Here is a 22201-nt window from a genome sequence, read left to right as displayed (position 1 = left end):
CAGAAATGGCACATCCTAAGGAAAGCTCATTGTGGGACTGGCTCTAGTGGCTGTAATTCTGCACCAAGGCTGAATTTCGGGAAAGGGACTTTAGATACAGTATTAGGGGACCACTAAGGTCTATATAAAAGAGACTTCAGATACAGAATTAGGGGACCACTAAGGTCTATATAAAAGAGACTTCAGATACAGTATTAGGGGACCATTAAGGTCTATATAAAAGAGACTTCAGATACAGTATTAGGGGACCACTAAGGTCTATATAAAAGAGACTTCAGATACAGTATTAGAGGACCACTAAGGTCTATATAAAAGAGACTTCAGATACAGTATTAGGGGACCACTAAGGTCTATATAAAAGAGACTTCAGATACAGAATTAGGGGACCACTAAGGTCTATATAAAAGAGACTTCAGATACAGTATTAGGGGACCACTAAGGTCTATATAAAAGAGACTTCAGATACAGAATTAGGGGACCACTAAGGTCTATATAAAATAGACTTCAGATACAGTATTAGGGGACCATTAAGGTCTATATAAAAGAGACTTCAGATACAGTATTAGGGGACCACTAAGGTCTATATAAAAGAGACTTCAGATACAGTATTAGAGGACCACTAAGGTCTATATAAAAGAGACTTCAGATACAGTATTAGGGGACCACTAAGGTCTATATAAAAGAGACTTCAGATACAGAATTAGGGGACCACTAAGGTCTATATAAAAGAGACTTCAGATACAGTATTAGGGGACCACTAAGGTCTATATAAAAGAGACTTCAGATACAGAATTAGGGGACCACTAAGGTCTATATAAAAGAGACTTCAGATACAGTATTAGGGGACCATTAAGGCCTATATAAAAGAGACTTCAGATACAGAATTAGGGGACCACTAAGAGCACCATGTCATGGGACCTTCAAACGGACAGTTTGTTGCTCAAAAACACATTTGTACGATGCGTTAAGCACTCACATGCTGAACTCCCCCTTGTGAGAGACAAAACAGGACAAGGAAATTGTAAGTTATTTGACTCTTTCCCTACAAACAGTTCTGTATAAAAGTTTTTTTCCATGTAAGACTTGCATTGATTTATCACAATACATTAGTTCTTCAAAAGCTGGAGAGAAAGTGTTGTTCTCATGCTTTTCCCATTGCTTTCTTCTGCAGCCGGGTCCGTGTGGGCTCGGTGAGGACTAAGGGCTCCTGGATGACCATGGCGGGGTATTTCCTCCCCAGCAGCTCCACCTCCACCTTCTGGCCCACCGAGCACAGCTCCAGAGGCAGGTAGGCGAACGCCAGGCTCTGCTGCGAGCTGTAGCTGTAGGCTCCGGATGTCGTGTTGCCGACCACCTGAGGAGAAGAGACGCCAGCTTGTGTGAGGATATCCACAAAAGAACTAAATGATCCAGAAACACTAGACAACCTCCGCTGTTGCTAACCTTGCCGTTGTGCCAGATGGTCTCGTTGCCTTCGGGGTCGATATCATCCGTGTCCAGGGTGATGTAGGAAAGCTTCCTCTTCAGGCCCTTCCTTTTGATCTCCTGAAGGGCTGCTTTACCAATAAAGTCAGCGGGCTGGACAAACAGAATCAAGCAGTGTTTTTCAGAACTTATTGCTGGTTATAGAAGAAATAAAGAAACAAATTTAAAAAACGTTAAAAATGCACAACTAAAAATAACATGGATGGTTACCTTGTTCAGTTTGATGAAATAATCCAGTCCAGCCTCCAGAGGATTGGTGTCACAGTTCATCTGTCAAGATCAACATATAGTTAGTCAAAAGTCTTAACCTGTGCTACTTAAAAAGGAATAGTTCTAAACTATTAATTTTCTTGCCAGGAGTTAGATGAGAAGATCAATACCACTCTCGTGTCTAAACGATAAATATAAAGCTACAGCCAACAGCTGGTTAGCTTAGCTTAGCATAAAGATTTAAAACAGGAGAAAACTGTCTACCAGCACCTCTAAAGCTCACCGATTAACACGTTATATCTCGTTGGTGTAATCTGAACAATAATCAAAATGTGAAAAAGACAGGTTGTGACGAACTATATCCTCTGTGTGTGTGTGTGTGTGTGTGTGTGTGTGTGTGTGTGTGTGTGTGTGTGTGCGTGGCGTATGCGTGCGAGCGTGCGTGTGTGTGTGTGTGTGTACCTCAGCTCCCCAGCCTCTGAAGCCTTTTTCCAGCCTGAGGGAGGACATGGCATAGGTGCCGAAATTGTCGATGCCTTCGTCTTTTCCTGCTTCCATCATGGCCTTGTACACAGCTGCCATGTCCTTCTGCTCGATGTACAGCTCCCAACCGAGCTCACCTAAAGACACACGCACATACAGTGTCACCAAACAGTATGTTAAAAACACACTCAAGGCTAAAAACTATTGTCAAGTGAAACCGTTGTGCTCCTCTGCTATTTTAAAAAGACCAAGGGACTTAACTCTGTTTGACAAAATAATAGATAGATAGATAGATAGATAGATAGATAGATAGATAGATAGATAGATAGATAGATAGATAGATAGATAGATAGATAGATAGATAGATACTTTATTCATCCTGAGGGAAATTTTAGATGTTAATTTTAATGTGTTGAAGCAAACATTGTTGAACTTCACAAATTGTGCAGTACCTGTGTATGAGATCCTGATGGCCCGGACGGGAACGCCGGCCAACTGGATGGACTTGCAGTGGAGAAATTTGAATCCGGCATCACTCAAGTCCTCATCAGTCAGCTTCTGGAGAACTTTGCGGGAGTTTGGTCCTGCAATGCCCAGCACGCCAATATCGTCCGTTACGTTGCTGATGTCGACATCATATCCACCGTCTGCAGCTTCTGCCTCTATCCACCTGAGTCCAGTTCAAATCCACAGAGAAAACTTTGAGCAGGCAGAAAGGAGATTCTAACATTGCATTAGGATAGCTTTTCTGCATGTTGTACATTTGACTCATTGATATGTCACTGATATGATTATTATGCATTATACAGAGTTAAAGGTTCCCTGTGGAGTTTTAAACCTCAAGTAGCCCGACAGAGCTATTTTTTAAATAAGTGGGTACCCATTTAGGTAGCAATAGTTTGCCAAGATATACAGCAATGTCCCAACAAAGGCAGGAAAGAAAAAGACTGCAAGTTACTAAACAAAACAGGATTTAAAGGGGTGATAGAATGATTATATAGGGTATTTCACACTGTTCCTTATGGTCTCCTAATGGGGTATGTAACATTAGTTGGGCTGAAAATGGCCCGGTTGATATTTTATTGGCCCTTATGCATCCCGGTTTTTTAGCCCTATTTGTAACAAGAGCTTTTCTTCCAAATATGGTATGGTCATGAATATTTAGATGAGCTGCGCGCTGCTTGGTTGAGCCTTAGCCCCGACAAACACATAGAGACGCGCTGATTGGTTGAGCGACTCGCCATACACACGCATTAGAGGTCGTGTGCTGATTGGTTGAGCGAATCTCCAATACACATACATTAGAAGCGCACGACAGAATCTCATATTCCAGACACTGCAATGTTTCCTTACCAAATTCACTTCTGAGACTTTTTTATGCGAGAAATCAACGATATAAAGCTCAAATATGGGCCGTTTTACGAAAATGGATGGCTAATTGCAAATTTGGTAAAACTGTGTGTCGGAGTTCAGCTGCCTGTGTTAGGGCTCGCCGCCTGGCCTGCCTTCCTCCACAGACCCCGGCTTGCTGTGAGCTCGATTGAGCTCGGAACGCTCGCTGCAGCCCACAGCACCTCATACCAGCGCAAAGTCACCGTTTGGGCTGGTGGACTACTACCAAACGCCGCCGCCCTGACAAAGCTCCAGGGCCTGCATCTCCTCTCTTCCTGCTAGCTAAATGGCCCGTGTGTGAGAGCGCTGGCGAGCTTGTTACACCAGCAATCTCTTACCAAATGTTACACACATGTCACGCCACTTAGCTATACAACATATAACTATATGTTTTATAAAGCTAACAACGGTGTCCGATTTCAAGTTAATGAATATTTGTGAGCTGTACGGGTTTCGTTAGCTGCGACTGTCCCTGCAATCCTATGTGTACAGATTGCGGCCAGTTAGCTTCATTTCTGGTCGTAATTTGAGTATATTTACAGTTTGAATTTCGTCATGCCACTTATACAACATCTAACTATATGTTTTATAAAGCTAACAACTGTGTCCGATTTCAAGTTAATGAATATTTGTGAGCTGTAAGGGTTTCGTTAGCTGCGACTGTCCCTTCAATCCTATGTGTACAGATTGCGGCTAGTTAGCTTCATTTTTGGTCGTAATTCGAGTATATTTCGTCACGCCACTTATACAACATATAACTATATTTTTTATAATGCTAACAACGGTGTCCGATTTCAAGTTAATGAATATTTGTGAATTCCAGAGGAATTCTAAGAGGAGGCTAGCTAGCTCTCATTGATAGAGCTCCATCCAGCCGCAGGCTCTATCAATGAGACTCATGGACAAGTGGCGTTTATTTTCCCAATCGTTTGTTTAAATAACTCAACACATTATAATTACACACATTATAAGATTAACTAGAATCTGTGGTAAGAGAATGCTGGCGTAACAAGCTCGCTGACCGCGCTTTCACTCACATACACCGGGCATTTAGCTAGCTAGCAGGAAGAGGGGAGTTGCAGGCCCTGGAGCTCTGTCAGGGCAGCGGCGTTTGGTAGTAGTCCACCAGCCCAAACGGTGACTTTGCGCGGGATGAGGTGCTGTGGGCTGCAGCACGTGCCGAGCTCAATTCGGGCTCACGCCGGTGTTACACCGGGGTCTGTGGAGGAAGGCAGGCCAGGCGGCGAGGCAGCAACACAGGCAGCACCAGCCTCTGAAGTCCGACACAGTCGGACAAAATTTGCGCAATTATACTTTCGTAAACGGCATATTTGACCTCCTAAGTAGTTGATTTCTTGCATAAAAAATTCTCAGAAGTGAATTTAATGGTAAAATAGCATATGAACAATGTATACATTTTCTGAGATCTGCGCGACCTAGATTCAGAAGACTAACTGATCTCAGGTCAGTTGTGTAGCCTATGTAAATGTTGGGGCGTGACCGTTCTCTTAATACACCCATGGGCTGACAAAGGTTCCGGTTTTTGGGAGGTTGACGTCAACTTCCAGCTTTGTTGGGATTCGCCCGTTTTCAGCGGCAGTTTCAAAATATGAAATTTTCATAGTAAAAGGGTGTCAATGGGATTTTGAGCTTCTATGTATGTCCTATTTACCCACCGAACTGTCGTTATTCAACAATGACAGGGTAAAATCGGTTTTGCATTCTATCACCCCTTTAAAGGAAGTACTTGATACGTTTGTTAAACCTCAAGGATATACACAATGCATTTTGGTGAGTAACACTGGCTGTAAACCTAACTTAATAGCATAATGTCTTTACCACACTAAATACTTCACATATTGCCACATCTCAGCCACTTGTGATGAGTTTCACAGGGTGATGTGACCTCGTTGAACCTCATTCATCTATAACCCGGTGCCATCGCCAACAGAGGTCGCTACACAGCATGAAACTGTCCCTGCCTCCCTCAGGCTGAGATAGAGTCAGTTAGAGTAAATGTTTTAATGTACTGCCTCCCAATTGGAGCAAATGGAGGGGAGTTGTGTTAACAGCTGCTTACCTAAGGTTTTAGGTTTCTGTCGTATAAAACAGACTGTGGGAGGGTTTTTTTACTGCACAGTTTAAGAATCAACTCTGGCCAGGTTGTGAGTGACTGAGAACTAACGTCATGCACAATGAAAATTGAAATGTTTGTCTACTTCTGTGTGTGCGTGTGTGCGTGCATGCGTGCGTGGTTAATTGTCTCTCTTTGCGAAGATGCATGAAAATACATCATCAAAACTGACATTTCTTGTGAGTGTAGCTATGCTTTCGAGTACTAAAACTACAATAATCACAATACATAGAGTTGTAAAATGGAAGGAGCCATTTTCAACTTGTACATTAGTCCCATTAGTTTTCTCAATAGACAGTTAGGCTGTTAGACTGTTAAGTGACTGACAGTTGAGTACTTGTACAGCTTGGAAGGACATGAAACTCTCCCAGTTGAGTCATCAGTACAAAAGATTAACAACTGTGTTAGAAGATATCTGGTTCTAGGATTATAACTACGACTCCCAAGGTGCATTTCAGCAGGAAACATCCAATCACAGAGCATAAAATTCTGTAATATGCACCGCTAACGGCAGGCAAAGACTAAACATTGTTCACTACTGCAAAGTTTTGAATTTCCTACTGTTCTCATTCGTCTCAGACTGGCCACTTCTCCATGGCAATGTTGGCCGATGCACATGGTTATTTAAACGCCTCACCATGCCAAAATTACAGACAAAACATGATTTCTCTGTAAGAAAGTTGAAATAATTAAAACTGGTCATCATATAAACCACTATAGTGTTGTTACATCATTAGGGAAAGTCCTGTGTTTCTATGTTCAGTAGCACTAAAGATATTGTTTAAAAAGGAACATTTAAATGGGAAGCCTATTATGATCAATTACCTTTATGTTTGATTGGGACAGTGCATGTTAATGAACAAACATGGAATACATGCATGTAAACATGCCGGATTGTAGCCAAGGGCTAATTTCCATCCGTAGATGTTGTACTTGCTTCATTATTTAGGCAGATGTCATGTAGAAGTATAAATGAGAACAAATCTTTTCCTACTAAGTTAGCTAACGCTAGCCTGATTAACTTGAGTTAGATCGTGTGTAAACCGTTTCACCTGAGATCATGTCCCTCTGATCCCGAGCCCGTGATGAGCAAGAACTCTCCTGGTGCCACCTGGGTAATGGTGACCTCAGCAAAGACTCTCCCAGTGGGTGTCAACATGTGGCTGATATTAGTCAGGCCCACCTGAAGACACACATGTCAAATAGATAATGAGTCAGAAAAGAGAGGCATATGCTTTAAACAACTCACACTGGTGTTAACGAAGGTATACATGCGCTCTACCTTGGGCATGGTGTTGGCAAACAGGCGGTCCAGCAGCTTGTGGGAGTCCGTCCCCTTCACTATGAACTTGGCAAAAGGCGTCAGGTCGATCACTCCCACCTTCTCCATCACCAGCTTGCACTCTCTGCCGACTGGTCCGAACCAGTTGGTGCGTTGGAAACTGGGCCTAAGCACAACACAATAACAATGAACGCTTTATAAACCTTTAATGAAAACGACCAACTTGTTTTTCACTGGCTCTTTCTTTTGGCTTCATTGCATAATGAAAAACTGATGTGGAAGTATAAGAAATGAACTGAAGTCTATGAAGACTAAGACTCAACAGTCATACCAGCAGCTCTGTGAGGCTGACAATGCTAGCATGCTTTAGGTTTAGCAGGTAATATGTTTATCTTGTTCACCATCTTAGTTTAGCTTGTTAGAATGCTAACATTCGATAATTAGCAGCAAAAAAGTACAGCTGAGGCTGATGGGAATGTCATTAGTTTTGTAGGGATTTGGTCACAAACCAAATAAACCATAGCCTGGTCCTATCAGGCTCTGGTACATTTCATTTGTACAGAGAGTCTGGCCACTCTCCACTGACAAGGGTTAACTTCCTTGAAGGCGGGTACTCTGTTGAAGTTTAAAACTATTGGATCTGCCCAGAGCCACTCCGTCGCTTGCATCTTTCTCCGACGCCATTACGGAACTACAACTCTAGCGCATGGCCTCAACATCATCGTTCTCAGCCACTCCCTCTGTTCGCTGATTGGACCGGTAAAGATTTGGCCGGAGAAAACCCGCGAATATACCGCAAACCCAGACGTAGTACTGAAGGAAAATGAAAATTGAGCGGAAGTACGTAGGAAGGCGGAGCCAGGCTAAATAAACCATAGTGGACACATTATCATTTTGACCTCATGGTGGCGCTAGATGAAAAGTATTGGATAGATATCTGTACAAAATTGCATGGCAACGCATCCAATAGTAATAAGTAAGTAAGTAATTAATAAGATATCTAAGTCTGGACCAAAGTGGTGGATCAACCAACCGACATTGGCATCCCTAAAGGTCATGCCAAAAGTATGCCTAAAATTACAATATAGTAAAATAAGAAAGCTGCATAGCAAGATTATGACTGCGGCTTTAACATTTGTACAAAGACATATGCCAAGTATGCAGCCACTGAGCAGGCCAAATGGTTTCTACACTCACAGTTGTGGCAAGACTCCAAACACTTGCCCGGATTTCCGCAAGAAATCTGTTATGGCGTGGTTTTAAAAATATGTCACGGCGCATATGCAGAGATGGTAAAGGTGTGTCAAATGCAGTGATTGACAGTTATCTGCATGTGTTGTTGGATTTTTGCAGCTGTCCTGTTCTTTCCCAGTGTGGTTTCTAAATAACTAAATGGTTCTCTTGTGCTGCAGCTTAGTGTTGGACGATATGTGGTGAGCTCTTCTGTGTCTATATGGGAACATGTGTTTGTGCTTTGTGCCAAGAACATTGTGTCCTTAAAACATTTATTCTGACAGCTATGCATCTCCAGCCGAAACTATCAGAGCGACTCTCTTTATGCATTGCTGAATACTCAAGAGGCGTCACTATATTCTCCTTCTGTCCCCACAATGATGAGAGGGTATTGTAAAACAGGAAACTGAGAGGTGGTGTGGTGTGGCTCTGGTGCGGGAATGTGCGATTGCTGGTTAATTAAACGGTTGCAACAGCAGTTAGCAATTTAATTAAAAGGCAGTCGTGAAAAAAACAGTTAACAGTTAGGAAACATTTTGTTCAAGTGTTTACTTCTTTAAATATCGGCTATTGTTCGGTTCTAACATAGTTATTGTACGCATCTTACCAATCAAAACAACAAAGATATTATTAGAGATTTATAAAGAATGCATATTAACGTAATATTTTATATCAGCCCTGCAAACTGGATGCCTTACTTGTATCCAATGTCATCTCCAGGTTTGTAGAACCAGTGAGGTTGTTCCCAGCCAGCGTGAAAGCCCATGGATGCTTTGTCCTTCAGCAGCTCGTAAACGCCACTTGTTCGGTAGGTTGGTCGCCCGGCAAAACGCTCCTCTTTCGGGTAACCAACTGGAGACACGGAACGAGAGACCGTCAAAAGGTTTAGTGACAGTAAAAAGAGAAGGTTGCGTCCGAAGAATGTGCGATCGTCTTGTATTCTTCTTACCCACATTGTTGAAGCCATAGGATTCTCGAGCTTTGGCGCACATGAAAGGCACGTCTGCCCATTTGCTGTAGCGGTTGGGGTCGCATTCAATCAGGTCGTAAGGAGGTTCTCCAGTCCGGATCCAGTCACTCAGGAACTTTCCAATACCACCAGCATGGATGACCCCATACCTGAAAATAGTCCAAAGTAGGGCTGAACGATTAATCGTTTTAAAATCAATTTTAAAGAATGTGATTAGCTTAACGTGAAGACTGCAATTAATCAAATGTGAATATTTAGCTGAATGTTTGCTGTAACATTTGGTTTAACATTTTGTATTCCTCTTTTTATTATTATATTTACTGTTTTTTCTTAAGATAAATGCTGGAATAAGGTTACATATTACAGATTGTTTGAAGACATGTCCAATTTTTAGTGGATTTTTCATTTATTTCGTGTTACTTTATTTAATATGATTGTAGAAGGTGCAATATGTAGATGCTGCTATTGAACTACTATATCAGACATTTCAGTTTACAGGAAAGTACTGATTTTCTTTTTTCAAATAAAAAAAATTATTATTATAACTTTAGCTTTTGTGATAAATGTTCTGTGTTTGAATGTTCAATGTTCCATGCTTATTAAAAGAAAAACATGTATTTCTGGCAATTCTAATCTATTGACATCCCTGCATTAGAATATAGAGCAGTTTTGATGGTGTCTCACGTTTTAATGCTCCATGACATGTTTTTTTTTTTTTAAATTGCAAATCGAATCGTAATCGCAATATCTGGCAGAAAAATCGCGATTAGAGTTTTTCCCCAAATCGTTCATCCCTAGTCCAAAGTGTTGAGCATTATTAATCAGCCTTCTTTGAACTATCTACTAAGATGCTAACCAATCTCCCGAACACGTACCCGAAGCCAATGGCAGTCCAGTAGTTGCGAACTCCTTGGTGTGGTCCGACCATGGGCAGCAGGTCAGGGGTGTAGGTGATTGGTCCAGACACAATGTTGATGATGTCGGCTTCCTTCAGCACAGGGACCATGTCCATGGCCATCTCAACGTGCTCCATTATCCTGTCAAGGTCCGACTCAAACAGCTCCTTACCAAAACCTGCAGCAGGCACACAGAGACACAGACGGTTAGTTAAAAGAAGAAAAAAAAAAGAAGAAGAAAAAAAAGGTTTTCAGACAAATCTGCATCCATGGCAGACAGACCTGGAGGCACTCCGTCTCTGACCCAGGAGTCCTGCAGAACCATCTTCTCCATCTTTTCATACGGGCCAAACAGCAGGCCGTCTCTTTCCTGGCGCAGGTAGTAAGAGCCCTCCAGGTCCCTGATGACAGGCAACTCCGTCTTCAGAGCCTTCACCTCCGGTACCGTTGCCGTCACTACGTACTGGTGGTGCACCGGGATGGTGGGGTGTTCGAACCCAATCATCTTGCCCACCTCCCGGGCCCAGAAACCTTTAAAACACCAACAGAGATGGTATTAAATCAACTAACAAGATAAAGTTGGCTCTGCTATATTGGTTGATATTTGAAGTATTTCAAACAAATTACGTGTTCAAATTCACCACAGCCCTTTACATATCAGGCTGCAGCAAGGAGACTGTTAGCTTATGTAATAAAAGATTTGTGCTTCCAGTCTTTATTCAAAGCTAAGCTAACCGGCTGCTAGCTTTATAGAGAGATACAAGAGTGGTATCAATTTTCTCATCTAAGTCTTTCTCTCTCAAGAAAGTCAAACTATTCCTAACTTCTTCCACAGTACCAGTCAGTCTTTTGGCAAACTGGCAGGGCTGTTACAGTAGGTTTTATTGGACCTTTAAGAGTTTATGTCTCCTGGTGGACACACAATGAATGGATCTGTTTGTACGTAAGCAGTTACGCCTCCTTCGACGCCCCTCTTTCACTATTTGGAAGGAAAAGTGAATAATTCTTTCCTTGTCAAAAATGATTCAGCAACAACCTAACGGACCATAATCAGACTTTCTAACCAGTTTTTAATTACTTTTATTCTTTTGAGATATATCTTTGACAGACAGACACAAAACACAGGACATTTGAGTACCTTAACAATGAATAAGTGTCTGTTTATAAAATTTGCAAGTCTGCATGAGATTGTTACTGATTTGTGATACCGTACATGCATTGCTACACTACACACCAAGAGTGTATTGTCCAAGAATAGCATGTGATTCATCCGCTGGTGTGTTTGTCTTATCATTTACTGTAAAGGAACACGCCAACTTATTGGGACTTTAGCTTATTCAGCATATCCCCCAGAGTTAGATAAGTCCATACATACCCTTCTCATCTCCGTGCGTGTCGTAACTCTGTCTGACGCACCCACCTCTAGCCTAGCTTAGCACAGATCCTGGAGGTAACCGGCTCCAACTAGCCTAGCTTAGCACAGATCCTGGAGGTAACCGGCTCCATCTAGCCTACTGCTCCCAATAAGTGACAAAATAACGCCAACATGTTCCTATTTACATGTTGTGATTTGTATAGTCACAGCGTGTACAAATAACAAGGTCACATGAGACACAGCCGTCTTCTAACTGTATATAAACTGGGAACTATATTCTCAGAAGGCGAAGCACTGCTACTTGGGCGGAGTGATTAGCGCAACACCTGAAAAGCACCGTTGTTACTCTCTGCTCCTCACCACCGGGTTTCTCATGTGCTGCGAGCAAATCACTCTGCCCAAGTAGCAGAAGTAGCAGTGCTTCACCTTTCTGAGAATATAGTTCCCAGTATGTATACGGTTAGAAGATGGCTGTGTCTCATGTGACCTTGTTATTTGTACACACTGTGACTATACAAATCACAACATGTAAATAGGAAAATATTGGCATTCTTTTTGGCCGCGTTGGGCAGTAGGCTAGATGGAGCCGGTAATCTGATACTGTGCGTGCGATAGTGCGTGCCGGCCAGAGTTATGACACGCACAGAGATGAGAAGGGTATGTATGGACTTATCTAACTCTGGGGGGTACGGTGAATAAGACAAAGTCCCAATAAGTCGGCGTGTTCCTTTAAGTAATTAAAAAGGCAGTTTACCTAATTTACAGATAAAACAAAAAAAATTAAAATTATATATATATATATATATATATATGCTGTTTTCATAGGGAATAGTTCCTCAATAGAAAGTAGTTCCATGGGCTAAAAACCACCAGGGGTAAATGAGAAAATATTTATTTGTAATTTGGGTGAACTGACCCATTAATGAGAAGGTTTTTACCAACAGATAGATAAAGATAGACAGAATAAAGATTTGCAGGCCTGGGCACATGCTCCATCCTGTTATTTTAAAAGGTTAAGAAATGTAAAATGCAAACATTCAGAAATAAACACAAACACAACCAGCAATACAAATAGACACCTAGAGTCCGGACAGACAGACAAACAACAAGAAAAAAAAAACACAGAGAACACATACAGAACCATTTAAAAAGGAGAACTTTTTGTAATCACCACAAGGATCTCCTGTTTTAACATCCTGGTATTTATAAACTAACGTTAGAACAAAAAAGAAAAGCACAGGAGCCTATCAAGTACAGATAAGGCGTCAATATGTTGCATTACAAAATACACGCGCCACTAGTTTAATTATAGGTAAAGGTGTGCCCCAAGGCTCTGTACTGGGGCCACTTCTCTTTTCTGTTTATATTAATGATATGCCCAGTATTTGTTTATCCTGTAATGTTCATCTTTATGCTGATGATACAGTTCTATATATATCGTATAACCAGAAGGATCAGGTACAGAATGCATTACAATCGGATTTTATTATTGTACAGAATTGGCTCAGACAGCACAACCTTTTACTTAATGAGAAAAAAACTTGTACTATGTTGTTTAAACTGAGACCATCTAAAGTTACTACGAATAAATTACAAATCTGTATGACTGATGGAAGATCTCTTGAAAATGTAAATGCATTTAAATACCTGGGTCTGTGGTTAGATACTGAGCTATCATTTAACGCTCATATTGAAGCTACAGTCTTGAAAGTCAAACAATGTTTGTGTCAGTTGTACCGTTCAATTGATTGCTTTACATTTGATACAAGAAAGCGAATTGCACAGCAACTTCTATTACCACTAATTGATTATGCTGATATTGTTTACCACACATCAAGTGTTACTTCTCTTAATGCTTTAGATCTTTTATTTAATTCCATATGTAGATTTGTTTTAAGGTATCCATTTATGACACATCATTGTACGCTCTATGAAAAATTGGACTGGCTCCAACCTAAAGAAAGAAGAAGGTACCACTGGTTTATGTTTATTTTTAGCTGCATTAATTATGCCAATAAATGTCCCCCTTATCTTCAACAATATTTTGTTAGACACATCTCAGTCTATCCCATACGACACTTGCTCCATCCATTTTTTGCTATACCAAGAATCCATCGGGAAATTGGGAGAAGAGCATTTTGTCATAAAGCTCCTATGGACTGGAATAACCTCCCATTGTCATTGAAATCTATTACATCGTTACATTCATTTAAAGTGGCATTATTTTTATATTTAAAGATACCATGTTCATGTTTTAATTGAGGATATTTTGTTTTCTTTTTGGGCTCATCTGAATGCTGTATTATTATAATTCTGTATTATTATGTGAACAGCTTATGAGGACTTATTACTTATTACTGTCAATGTTTATTGTATAATTTGGGGAGGTGGTGGACTTGGGGGGGGGAAAGCATACTGTGAATGATGTCTTGAGTTTTTTTTTTTTTTTAGGTTTTTCTTTTTATATGTGTTATTGTGTAATGTCATGTTTTGAGCATGTGTGGCTCTGGCTGAGATTTTCTAATAGTGATTGAAAGGACCCCCTTGAAAATGAGATGGTACATCTCAAGGGGCTATCCAAAATAAAGAAAGAAAGAAAAATTGGTATGGTTCCATAAAAGTGCAGTATGTACAGCTTATTAGCTCGCACAGTTACAGCGCATTCTGCTGTGTTGCTCTGAGCCACACTGTCGAGCCAAACCCGCCAATAATCACATTTTTGAAAAGTCAACTAACCTGTGCACAGAATATAATTCTTTCACCGCCTCAGGGTTTAACAGTCTGGTTGTACATTAGGTAACAGCGGCTGGTTCACACATTAACCGCCACATAACAAATATGCTGTGTTGTGAATCTGTAAGTGGGACACATGTGAACAAACATCATGTGGGCCAAATCAGCTGCTGTGACCTGGAGTGTGGCGCCAGAGCGTGCTTTGATACTGAGAACTGTTGATCTTGTGTTCAGCTACAGCCTAAGCACACATTTAAATCAATCCCCACTTGGAATCAATTATATTTCTAATGGGCTTCATTTGTTTAATTGCAAGCAAGTCTGCAGCCCATTAACATTTCAACATTTACTTTTTATATTCTGTGTTTGCTCCATACGTGAACTTTATCTCACGTTGAGGGATGGGGTGGGGGTGCATGCACACAACATCCAGATAAGATCCCAGGCAGTTTAGGCAGGAGGTGGGCTGCAAAGGGGCATGTTTACCGGACGCCTGCACACAGGGCCGATTCAGGAATACCCAGGAATAGTGATGAACGGCTTAAACAAGCTCACCGAAAATAACAACCTTAGAAACAAGTCCTGCTATGTTCACATCAGCCGTCCACACTGTTAAACTCTATTTGTTTCTCTGTTTATGGATCTAAACGTATAATAATCAGGTCAAAATGTGTTCAGAAGGTAATTCTGCAGTTAATTGCCAGTCGTGAAAGGGTTGTGAAAAAGCTCAAATAATCTGATAAAATTCAAATTACAATTTGATTTAAAAAAAAAAAAAAAACAGATCCACATGTTGGACGTGTTTTGTGATTTGGAGTTTGAAAACTGGTTAACACGCAGGCAGAGAAGTTGACACAGCTAAAAGTACTGAATAAACTCTCAGTACGTTGATAATGGACAAACAGTTAAAGTAATCGATATTTAGCTAAAGTAATGCATTAATTGACCATAACTTAGGCCCTCAATGGTCAACTTTTTTGGGAAGGGGGAGTAGCCCAGGTCTGGGCTGGCCATCGGGAGCACCGGGGGGAATTCCCAGTGACCTAGGCAGCTGATTGGCCTGGAGTGTCAGACCAGTGTTTCGGCCAACATTACTGTCTTTACAAGGCTTTAGCCTTTTAACCCTAACCCTCTACAATGAAGATATTGGTATTATATGAAACTAGACGATCTAAGAAATCCAGTAGTACAAACCATGTCATGCTAGCTTGTCGGTAAAGGAGGCTGAATAACGCTCCAAAGTGGCAAGACCATTTTCCAAGAGGTCCCTTGACCTCTCACCTTGAGATATCTGAATGAAAATGGGGTTCTTTGGGTACCCAAATGGCATCAACCCAACAAATGCTGCAACAACTTAAGAAACATATTTGAGCATGAGAATGGCCATCGTAAAAGTAATCAGAAAATAGTTACAGTAGGCTGTGGTTAATGTGTGGGTATTGGCCTAAACTTCTGTTAGGTTCATTGGCCTGAATTATTATTCCAGTCCAGCCCTGAGGAAGCTTGCATTCCAAATTACGTCTCAGTTTCAACAGTGAGCAGAATTTGTGAGAAAAAAAGATGTTGGCTAGAAAAGAGGAGTGATTGAGGTTGTAGACAAGGCAGTATAGAATAGGAGAGATAAAGTATGTTGAAAAAAGGCGCTTTAAAAGGGCAGAGAGAACATTTAATTAAAGATGGTTGGTGTTATGCAAGCTCAACAAAACAGCCGCTTGTGGTTCATGGGTTTTAAACAATAACATACGTAGGCACACAATGCATTAAAAAAAAAAAAAAAAAAAGACTGAGGTTCCTGATGTTTGTTGGGAGGTGTTATCTTCCTTGCTATGTGAGATTTATTATGGGGGTTATTTCTGCAGCCCATCAATCTTTGAATCACAAAAACAAACCTAACATACAAAAAGAAAACGCATGAGTCTGTACTCGCAAAAGCCTACATTTGCCCATTCAATATCAATAATAAACATGACCAGAGAAATGTTAAATTTGCTTCATGTGAGAAGAAGATTCATGCAAACACACAGGTGTGATATCTATCAGTTTGACATTTCAGTGCCTGGATACAAAAAGAAGGAAAATGCTTTTAAAAAAAAAAAAAAAAAAAAAAACTGTCTCTGTCGGGGGTGTGCATGTGCTGCTGCTTCAAGATTGGATGAAATCTGAACTGTTGGCCTGTTTGGATTGGCTGTCAGACAAAGTGAAGGCAAAACGCCAGCAGGACCAGCAACATTACTGGCTTCAACCAGAGTACAGAATGTGCAAATTTTGCAAAGGGCAGTAATATGGAGCAAGAAGAGCTTTAGACCATTTGTTCTGCGAGGTCTTAAGGGCGCCATTTACAATTTAATGTCTGTGAGTGTAGAACATTTTAAAAGGGACAAGGTGTTTGCATTGCTGTGACCGTCAAAACACTATTTTAAACATGCATATATATCAGCATTCTGATCCATGAATTTTACAGTATTAAGTTATAATGCTTTTCATTTTCTATATGATAATGCTGATGACTCTCTGCAGAGAAAAGGTAGCTACAGAAAAATGTGCATGACCTATATATTGCTATATGTTACACCAGCACAATCTGAGATGAGATGAAATATCCTGCACTCGAGTTACATTTTAGCATGGGACTGTCATGTGTTAGAAGAAAATATGACTTAGAGTGTATGGACTGCAGTGTGTATGAGGCTCTAGTTGTTTGCACATCTAAAGAAAGAAAACAAATTTAATTTAAACTTTGATGCAAAAATGTAACTTTTAAACCCCTTTAAAGCCTGAAAAAAATACAAAAAACAGATCAAAGCCGACACCATCAACATTTTCCATGCATGTTCCTAAAGAAACGCATGAGACATTCCCCATTATCTGTGGTTTGAGAGCAAATGTGCATTGGGGAACGTGAATATTCAAGTACAAACCTGTTGCATTGACGATGCGATTGGCGCGAATGGTCCCATGAGGAGTCTGGACGTCCCAGTTTCCGTCAGCGGTCGGGGTGAGGGCGGTGACCGGGGCTGGGTTGTAGATTTGGGCACCGTACATACGAGCACCAGCAGCCATAGCCATGGTCAGAGAGTAAGGGTCAATGTGGCCGTCTCCTGGGGTGTACAGACCTGCCAACACCTGGAAATATAGAGGAACTTTCATGTAACAACAAATATTAAGCATTAATACTGGGATAGTGATTCTTGACCTATCTTCCTAAGTCCTGATAGTGGAGATAGCGAGAGAGGAGGGACATCCGGTGCATGGGAGACACGTCAAGCTTTATCTTAGTTATGTATATCTGTTGAGCCAGACTATGGTTTATTTAACCAAAAGGGGTTTATACACTCATAAGCATTAATGTGCTAAGCAGATTTCATGGCAGTCTGCCTAATATTAGATGATGTAAAAAGAGTTTTGTGTATGTGTGTGTGAATGGTGGACATTTTGTGATGATGCAAGATCCGAAATGGACAAGTATCTTCCACTGAGGAGCATGTATGTCTGAGAATCTGCTGGTACATTTCATGGACATTTTTGTGCACAAAGAGTAATTTTGGCCTTGTGGTGATAAACTAAAAGGACTGGGAATGATCTTCTGGGGATCATGAATATTCATAGAAAAATGTATGGCAATCTGCCTAATATTTGATGATTTAAGGAGAAACAAATAGAAAACTGGAAGGTCCAAAATAGAAACGGTTCTACCTCTGAGGAGCATGAATACTTGGTTTATCTGTGTTTTAAGCCCCCAACGTCTACTACTAGGATTAGGCAATAGTTTTGGTTATGGTTATGGTTAGGGTTAGGTGCCTTGAAGTCAATGGTTGCAGCTCTGCCTTAAAGTCGATTAGGCAATGGTTATGGTTATGGTTAGGGTTAAGGTTAGGGTTAGGTGCCTTGCCAAGTCAACCGTCGCAGCGTTGCCTGGAAGGAGACGTTGGGGGCTTAAAAAACCATTGTGCGAATACTTGATAATGTGCTGGTACATTTCATGGACAATTCTTCTGTACAAAGGGTAACTTCAGCCTTGTGGTGGTGCTAGATAAAGAAAGAGGGGCTCACTCAAATCAGAGGGAATGATCTTCTGGGGATCATGAATATTTATAGCATAATTCATGGCAATCTGTCCCGTAGTTGTTGAGGCTATCTACCAAACAGACTGACCAATCGACCAAGACACTAATAGGCAGACTGACTGCCTTTAACATCCTTTAAAAATGATATATCTGGGTGAATTTCTGCAGAAATTCACACACTTTGTATAGGAGATTATTTGATAGATGTACTGTTCTGCTTTGAGAGGATCAGCAGGGACAAGCAGACAAAAATAACCAATCAGTCAATCATTAATCCACAAGAATCACATTCTCTGTAAGAATAAAAACTCTGTAATATTTCCATGGTTCCGACAGACCTTGTCTATATTGAGCAGTGGGAAAAGTTCGTGGACTTTGTCCGGTCCGATTAAGTACTGTTCCGTCACATGCCAGTGTGTGCGTGTCATCTGGTACTTCATCTCATCCACTCGAGCCGGCGTTGAAGCAATACGGACGCTGCCGGGCTGATGGAAGCCCACTGCCTGCAGATAAAAAGACGCTGTGGATGAGATGTGCGCGAGCAAAACCTCAACACGTCCGAGTGAGGAAAGGTTAGCGAGGCATCTTACCTGTCCAGTTTCAGCCTCCAGGGTCTCGTATAACTTAATGCTGTCATAGTGGACTTTCTTGACGTTGATGCCTGGATGGTAATATGTCGTTAAACCGGCCTGAAAGACAAAACAAACCGTGAGAAGAAAATACATCCACAAAGACACAACACTCACAGACACATTTTTGTTTGGAAAAAGCACTGACATCCCATTTAAGTTGACGTGTTCGCAAACAGTTGCCTGTTTACACATCCAGCAAGACACGAAGCAACATTATCATTCATTCAGAGGCGCGTTTGTGTCCACCTGATGAATTTAAAATCAACTTTTCACTCTCCTTTACCTCTGTTTTGGTCTACCAACAATCATATCATATCTGTCTGACTCTGGCTACCATTTGGTGATCTGCAAGTAGCATACAGTCCGTTTTTAAAAAGCTAACCGCTAATGATAGCTGTGAGAATGAACCAAAACAGTGACCGTAAGTGTAAAAAAACAATGAGCTTAAAGATGCTGCTACAGAGATGAATGATAATTCTTCATCACTATGAGCGGCCCCTTTCACAGCAGTGAATTTTGATTAGAGGCTTTAATACCCTGTCCAAGCACTTTCATCCCACAGCCAAAAACATATATACATCTGAACCCCCGCCCCACCCCCCACGGGTGAAGATAGTAACATAATAAGAGTAAGTTCCACCCTTTGACATGTCAAACGTGTATTAATAGCATCACAGTGGAGTGAATGAGGGACGGTGTAGATGGGGCAAGAGTCCTCAGATGCCTTGAAAACTTGTAACAGCTGTTCCTGATGGATACGACGGGACTACCTAATGACACAAACAGAAAATGGCTGTAAACACGTTCAAGAAATGAGGCTGCCGAGGAAGAAGCTCTCCATACTTGTGTTTTAGATTTCCCATTAGCATTAGATGCTAACTGGTCAGTTGGAATATCATTCAGAGGACAGATTGACTAATTTTGCTTAAAAATGATCATGATTCTGTTATTAAAAGAAAATCCAAGATAAGACATTGTGAATCCATGTTTCACAACTGAAGAAGGAAAAAGTGCAAATTTAAAGCAAACAGGGCTAAAACGATGGTAAATTAAGGAATTTTTCCAGTGAAAATGGCAAATATTGCCTAGTTCCAGCCTAAATTGTGAGGACTTTGCTTCAACGTTCAGTTGGTTAATTGATCAAAAGAAAATCTACAGCTTTTTCCTTGTGTTTCAGTCATTTGTCAAGTGGAAATACCAAAAGATTATCAGATTCCAACTTTTCAAATGTGAGGATTTGATGCTTTATTTTTTTTTTGCCCAAAAAGACACTTTATTTAAGTAACTATTTAAAAGGATGTCTCTCTGGACTGCCTATATGGACAAAATGATTAATCCAGACAATAATCTGCAGATTAATCGAAAATTACAAAAATAGCTGGTAGTTGCAGCCCTACTTTTATGTGATGAGAAACTGAATATATTTGGGTTTCTGGACTGTTGTTCAGAGAAAACAAACAATTGATAACATAACTTTGGGCTTTAAAATTGTGACGGGCATTTTTTACCATTTTATTGACAAAAATAATAAATGGAAATGTGTTTTTTAGAGTGTTTTACCTCACTCTCACAGCTTTTTAAACAGGTAAAAGCAGGGAGTGTGCCAATATGCTGGTGTTATGTGCCAAAGATCATCTGGGTTTTCATCCAAACTATGTCCACCTTCATATTCACTGTACTTAATACATAAAAGGAGACTTTGGTAGACGTACAGCGTGCCAGGTGGAGCCAGCCGTCAGCTCAGACTTCTCCAGCAGCACCACATCCTTCACTCCACCTTTGGCCAGGTGATAGGCCACGCTGACCCCCACACATCCCCCACCGATGATCACGGTGTCTGCGGTGTCCTTCCACCTCTTCCTCAACGCCGAGGATGCATCACTGAAGATGGATAAACACACAATCATATGTGAGTCATTACAGCTCCAACGTTTGTTTACAACGGTTGTCACACCTGCAACCAGAGCTGACTAACTGAAGGCACCATGTTGACCGATGACCAGGACTACGTACTTTAAGGGCAACATGTCTGCATAAAGTTGCATGCATCGGCCAGCTGTGCAGCGCGCGCACATTAGACGCACATTAGACGCACTGCAAGGTAATTATGGCTGTTTTATACCCTCATAAATAACAAATTGCCTGACCAACGCGAGTCAAATGAAATGTGAACAAAACTCACCCCTCTTGTGTTTGTTTTCTGGAAGTGCAGCAGATGGTCCTGATAGGAAGCACAACACCTCGACACGCGGCTAAATCTCTCCGCATATGACTGTTGATTAGGTTTAATATCCGCGACATAATTGAGGTAATATTACATGCAACTTAAAGCATAACCAGCCCCCCCTCTCGCTCTCTCAGTGGACCCCTGCACCGTTGAGTGTGGTCGTTACAAATATCCCTCTTTTGCACTGACAGCTGTGTTGGCACGCCCACAGGTAGTCAGGACGAAACTTTACCCAGAACATCAAGGCTCAGGCATGTTAACCCTTTGACTGTCACAACCCCAAATTTAGGCCACACAGCTCCTGATTAAATGTATGTGAGTTATTTAATTAATTAATTCTATCTACAGCCATTGCTACCATGGTGTAATGTTACTTTCTGCACAGTGTTGGAATAAGTACTCAGATCCTTTAAGTAAAGTACCAATCAAAACCAAGTAAAAGTCCTGCATTTAAAATCCTACTTGAGTAAAGTAGCCTACAGAAGACAGTACAGATGTACATTAGCATCAAAATGTACTTAAAGTGTAAAAAAGTACAGGTTTCGCAGGAAAATGGCCTCATATATTATATTATTATAATAACGCATCTCTTGAACACACATATATATATATATATATATATATATACATACTGTTTACATACATACTGTATATACATTCATACTGTATATATATGGGATACATATACATATTTCAACACAGCTTCCTCTAAACCCACCTGCAACAGGTTTGAACTGGACGTTTACTGTATCTTCACAGCTGATTTATATAAACACTGAAATGCAGAAACAAATGTATTTATGAACTGATTCGAACTGATAGGTGTATTGTACTGGGTGGATTTACAGGCAAGAAAGCAAACTTAGTTGATAAGCTAGTGAGTCTATGAGCAAACATGGTGCACTAGACTTATATAAAGTTACACAACAACATGTGGAGTGCAGTATATAGGCTGCCACTATCTCTAGGGGGGACTGCAACATGCTGGACGGTTTGTTTTACGCTGTTCCCAAGGCAAAGCCTCGTCTTCTATGCCTGTATTTGTTTACACTCAAACAGTTTTTACCCGCATGGTTTAATTTTCA

The 22201-nt window shown here is 40.9% G+C and overlaps 1 protein-coding gene across 1 annotated transcript; it reads right to left on the bottom strand.

Annotated features, from left to right (window-relative positions):
- Positions 1-1019: 1019 nt before the first annotated feature.
- On the bottom strand, positions 1020-21299 carry dmgdh (dimethylglycine dehydrogenase). The gene is made up of 16 exons (XM_039779633.1): positions 21072-21299; positions 20602-20770; positions 18848-18946; positions 18596-18760; positions 17112-17316; positions 10368-10616; positions 10065-10263; positions 9169-9338; positions 8918-9071; positions 6987-7152; positions 6757-6887; positions 2631-2848; positions 2158-2315; positions 1696-1755; positions 1444-1578; positions 1020-1354 (listed from the first exon to the last, which is right to left on the bottom strand). Exons 1-16 carry the CDS (start codon positions 21188-21190, stop codon positions 1142-1144), a joined length of 2610 nt encoding a protein of 869 aa, XP_039635567.1. The 5' UTR covers positions 21191-21299; the 3' UTR covers positions 1020-1141.
- Positions 21300-22201: the final 902 nt, after the last annotated feature.

The sequence above is a fragment of the Perca fluviatilis genome, chromosome 17, assembly GCF_010015445.1.
Source record: "Perca fluviatilis chromosome 17, GENO_Pfluv_1.0, whole genome shotgun sequence".
Taxonomy (NCBI): domain Eukaryota; kingdom Metazoa; phylum Chordata; class Actinopteri; order Perciformes; family Percidae; genus Perca; species Perca fluviatilis.
The sequence above is the reverse complement of the archived record's forward strand: the minus strand, read 5'-3'. Positions and strand labels throughout refer to the sequence as shown.

Excerpts from the sequence above, each read along its gene's own strand:
- dmgdh (XM_039779633.1), bottom strand. The coding sequence starts at position 21,190 with ATGTCGCGGATATTAAACCTAATCAACAGTCATATGCGGAGAGATTTA. Across the intron at positions 18,947-20,601 it reads CTGGCTCCACCTGGCACGCT|GCCGGTTTAACGACATATTA; the intron begins GTACGTCTACCA and ends TTTGTCTTTCAG. Across the intron at positions 18,761-18,847 it reads TGGAGGCTGAAACTGGACAG|GCAGTGGGCTTCCATCAGCC; the intron begins GTAAGATGCCTC and ends TTTTATCTGCAG.